General features: G+C 39.3%; 1 protein-coding gene across 1 annotated transcript in view; it reads right to left on the bottom strand.

The window, feature by feature from the left end:
* The window catches only part of CFH (complement factor H), a 59,537-nt gene that overhangs the window by 38,355 nt on the left and 17,857 nt on the right, over nucleotides 1-3,325 (bottom strand). The window contains exons 10-12 of the mRNA XM_029962247.1: nucleotides 2,303-2,479; nucleotides 1,247-1,423; nucleotides 919-1,092 (exon numbers count right to left, since the gene is read on the bottom strand). Of these exons, the coding sequence (XP_029818107.1) occupies nucleotides 919-1,092; nucleotides 1,247-1,423; nucleotides 2,303-2,479 (528 nt within the window). The remainder of the gene's footprint in view (nucleotides 1-918; nucleotides 1,093-1,246; nucleotides 1,424-2,302; nucleotides 2,480-3,325) is intronic.

Below are 3,325 nucleotides of genomic sequence, written 5' to 3'. Positions count from 1 at the left end.
TTTATTCATCCTACTAGATGAAGCTAAGGAATTTCACAGGAAAATCCTTCACTGGATTTCTTTTGCTTGGGTCCAGTTCTGTGTCATCTCCAGCCCAGCTTTTTTTTTCTTCAATATCATGTGATTAGAAAAAAGAACATAGGATACAATATCTGAGGGGTACCAACATTAGGCAGTGGTAAAACTTAGGACATTTAGGATATAGTAAGAGAGGACATTACTCAAATGAATCACTCCTGGCTGCCATATTGCACATTATTTATGCATCATTGAACAATAACTAATTTTTCAAACATTACAATCAATAACCTGATTACTATCTTGTTCAAGCCATTTGCCAATTGGCTTTCAGTCACTGCAGAACTTAATAACTTCATATTGCATAATCAAAGCTCCCAGAAAGTCTAACAGTGAAAGCTCAGCTGTTGAGAATCTTTCACACAAAATAGAAAAATGCCATGAAATGATCCCAAGAGGCCTAGTTCTTGGCCTTTTAGAGATAAAGGTGGGATGGTTGCTTTTTGGCCCAAGACTGGCTTACAGAAGGTGTCTGCAGAAGTGTTTAGGACCAAGGCATCCTCATTCCTTGTGGGGTTGGTACCTTGAGGTGCCTCTGTGGGGGGTGGGGCCTGGGGCTGCTTTGGGGGGGTGGAGGAAAAGCCAGACTGGATTTCCTCTGGAGTACGGAATGGAGGAAAACCCGGACTGGTTTTTAGCCAGAGTATGGAATGGGGGGAAAGCCGGACTTGATTTTTCCGGCGTACGGAAAGGGGGAAAACCCGGACTGGATTTCCAAAAAAAAAAAGAAAACAGTAAAAAAAAATGAAGAGTTGGACTTGATGATCTCAGAGCTCCTTTCCAACCCAGCTGATTCTATGATTATATTTCCTACTGCGATAAAGTTAACAAAATAATTGCCTTTACACACTGGTGGTGATGGAAACCATCCGAAGGAGTAGCACTGAACAGAGGCAGGTCCCACTCTTACAAATTGGTTTGCACAGGTAAATTTCACAACATCTCCATTGGGGTATTTACCCTTCTTGGGATAAAAATCTCCATTGGGCAATGTCAGCATTGCACATTCTATTACTACAAAGACAAAATATTTTAATATATAATGTACACCCTACAGAAAGTACATGAAATGCTACTGATTCGAACAAAACCAAAGAAAGTCTTAAAGAAAAAAGGTTCACAGAGTGCATACAGAGTTATGCTAATTAACAAACACAAAAATATTCACCGAGACACTCAGGTGCTGGACTCCATTCACCATTTATGCCACACCTTGTGGTATCAGTTGGCATGTTATTTGCAGTTTTATATCCTTCCAAACATGAATACTCAATTGTATCTTCAGGCATGAACACAGTTTTATTTGTATGGTGAATCAAAATGTCCTCTGGTGCTTTACATAATTCTGTAGAGTAAAACAAAGTGCATTTTGTTATCCAGAAACATTGCCCTTTGGAAGCATCATCCCCGTTGGTATATTTGAAACATTACTAATTCTGCATTGCCAGAATATTCATGTAGAATATGCAGTATGTTCACATATTATCTATTGCATTAATCTTCGGAAATATGTGTCTAGAAGTAATATTTAACATAAATACTTCTTGCTTAGGTTCAATTATTTCCTTCTGCTACATATTATTATTATTTTTGGTGTCATAGCAAATGGTTTGTACTCCTGTTCCTTGTGATCATTTGTGAGGGGTCAGAAAAGAAGCCACAAAGTCCTAGGTAAAGACAGTGTGAAATAAAAGGACAAGATAAAATGGCAGCTGAAGTTGGTCAATATTATGAGCCTCAGTATCCCAACAAGGGAAAATTAAGTCTTTTACTATACTACACCGCTGTTCAGGAGAGGAAAGAAGTTCCAAATAAAGAATCCTATTTGTTTCTAGTTTGGTTCACATTTAAAGAAAGTTCTTGGCAGAATGCCTTGGTTCACAGGCATTTCTTCATACATTGGGAGTAAATTTGGGCAAAGGTACTTTTTATCAGGTAAGAATCACCGAACACCCAGTGATTACCATTTACTTAATGCTAAGGAGATCCAAAAAGATAGGTCACCAAGAAGACACTAGATTTCCCCCACCTTACTCAATACCTTTACGTTTTCTCTCTGTATATCCTAGAGCCTGAGAATGATTAACCTCTGAAGGATGAGAGATTGGAGTCTCGGCCCAGTAAGAAAACTCCACCAATCTGGATGGCAAAACTCTGAGTCCACAGGACACCATTTCTATGACGGTGACAATGGTAGGGAGCTCTGACACGTTTAGGTACTCACTGATGCATTTTGGAGGTGGAGTCCAGTCATTTTCTTGGCAGTGTGTCTCTCCTTCGTCTTGTCCTTCTGCAGTTACAAAGCCAGGATGACATCTATACGGGGCCACTTCCCTTAAACGGAACTCTCTTCTTGACAAGGTGAAAAAACCATTCTCAAAATACTTATACTGGCATTTTTCTGAAAGAGACAGACAAAATTTCTTGCAAGTGAAATACTGCTAAACTGCATGCTTATTAATCACAGCAGAAGGAAGACAAAAGCAGCAGCATTCTAGGACTTAGGCCATTTAATTTTAAGAACACATGAAGTTTTGCTTTGGCACTGAGCTCTCTTCTTGGGGGACACAAACGGGGATAGACAGGGGTTTGATTCGCAGCAATCCTGCAAGCTTCCCAAACTTCATGTCCACATCTGGTCTTCACTAGAAATGAAACTCCTGTTGGGCCTGCACAGCACTGTGCATGCACGGAGAGCACCTCCTGTCCATACTGCAAGGCAGGGGCACAGCACTGCAGTGGGCAGGTGTCACCTCAGTCCTGCCACGGAGAAGTAATTCTGAGTGCACAGACTGCAGGACCAAAGCAAATCTCTACCAAAGGCCCCCTTCTTACACAATAAAACACTAGTGCAGACAGACCCAATGTTGTAACCAGTTTCCTGTCACTTGGAATACATTCTTTAAGCCATTTAATATTACCTAACCATTAATGTTTAATATATTGTTTGCTACCTCATTAATTTAATCTATTGTTTATAGAGAATGTTTGATCCATTGTTAATATATAATGTTTAATACATTTTTTCAATGGATGGAAATCAGTTGCCTTGGTTGGTAGTTTTGGCCTTGTATTCTGAAAGAAAACACACACAGAGTATTAAATTCTTTACTACTTAATCATTCTGTCAAGGAGTGTCTTCATTTGAAGAAATTAACCCTACAACAAATAGAAATATTTTCATACTAGAGAGCCAAGTAAACAAAGATATAAAAACCCCTAAAATCCAAAGCACTTTGAAGAACAC

This window comes from Manacus vitellinus, unplaced genomic scaffold, assembly GCF_001715985.3.
Source record: "Manacus vitellinus isolate BGI_N305 unplaced genomic scaffold, ASM171598v3 scaffold_44_pilon, whole genome shotgun sequence".
NCBI classification, from domain to species: Eukaryota; Metazoa; Chordata; class Aves; order Passeriformes; family Pipridae; genus Manacus; species Manacus vitellinus.
Note: the sequence above shows the minus strand (reverse complement) of the source record. Positions and strands in the feature narration are given on the sequence as shown.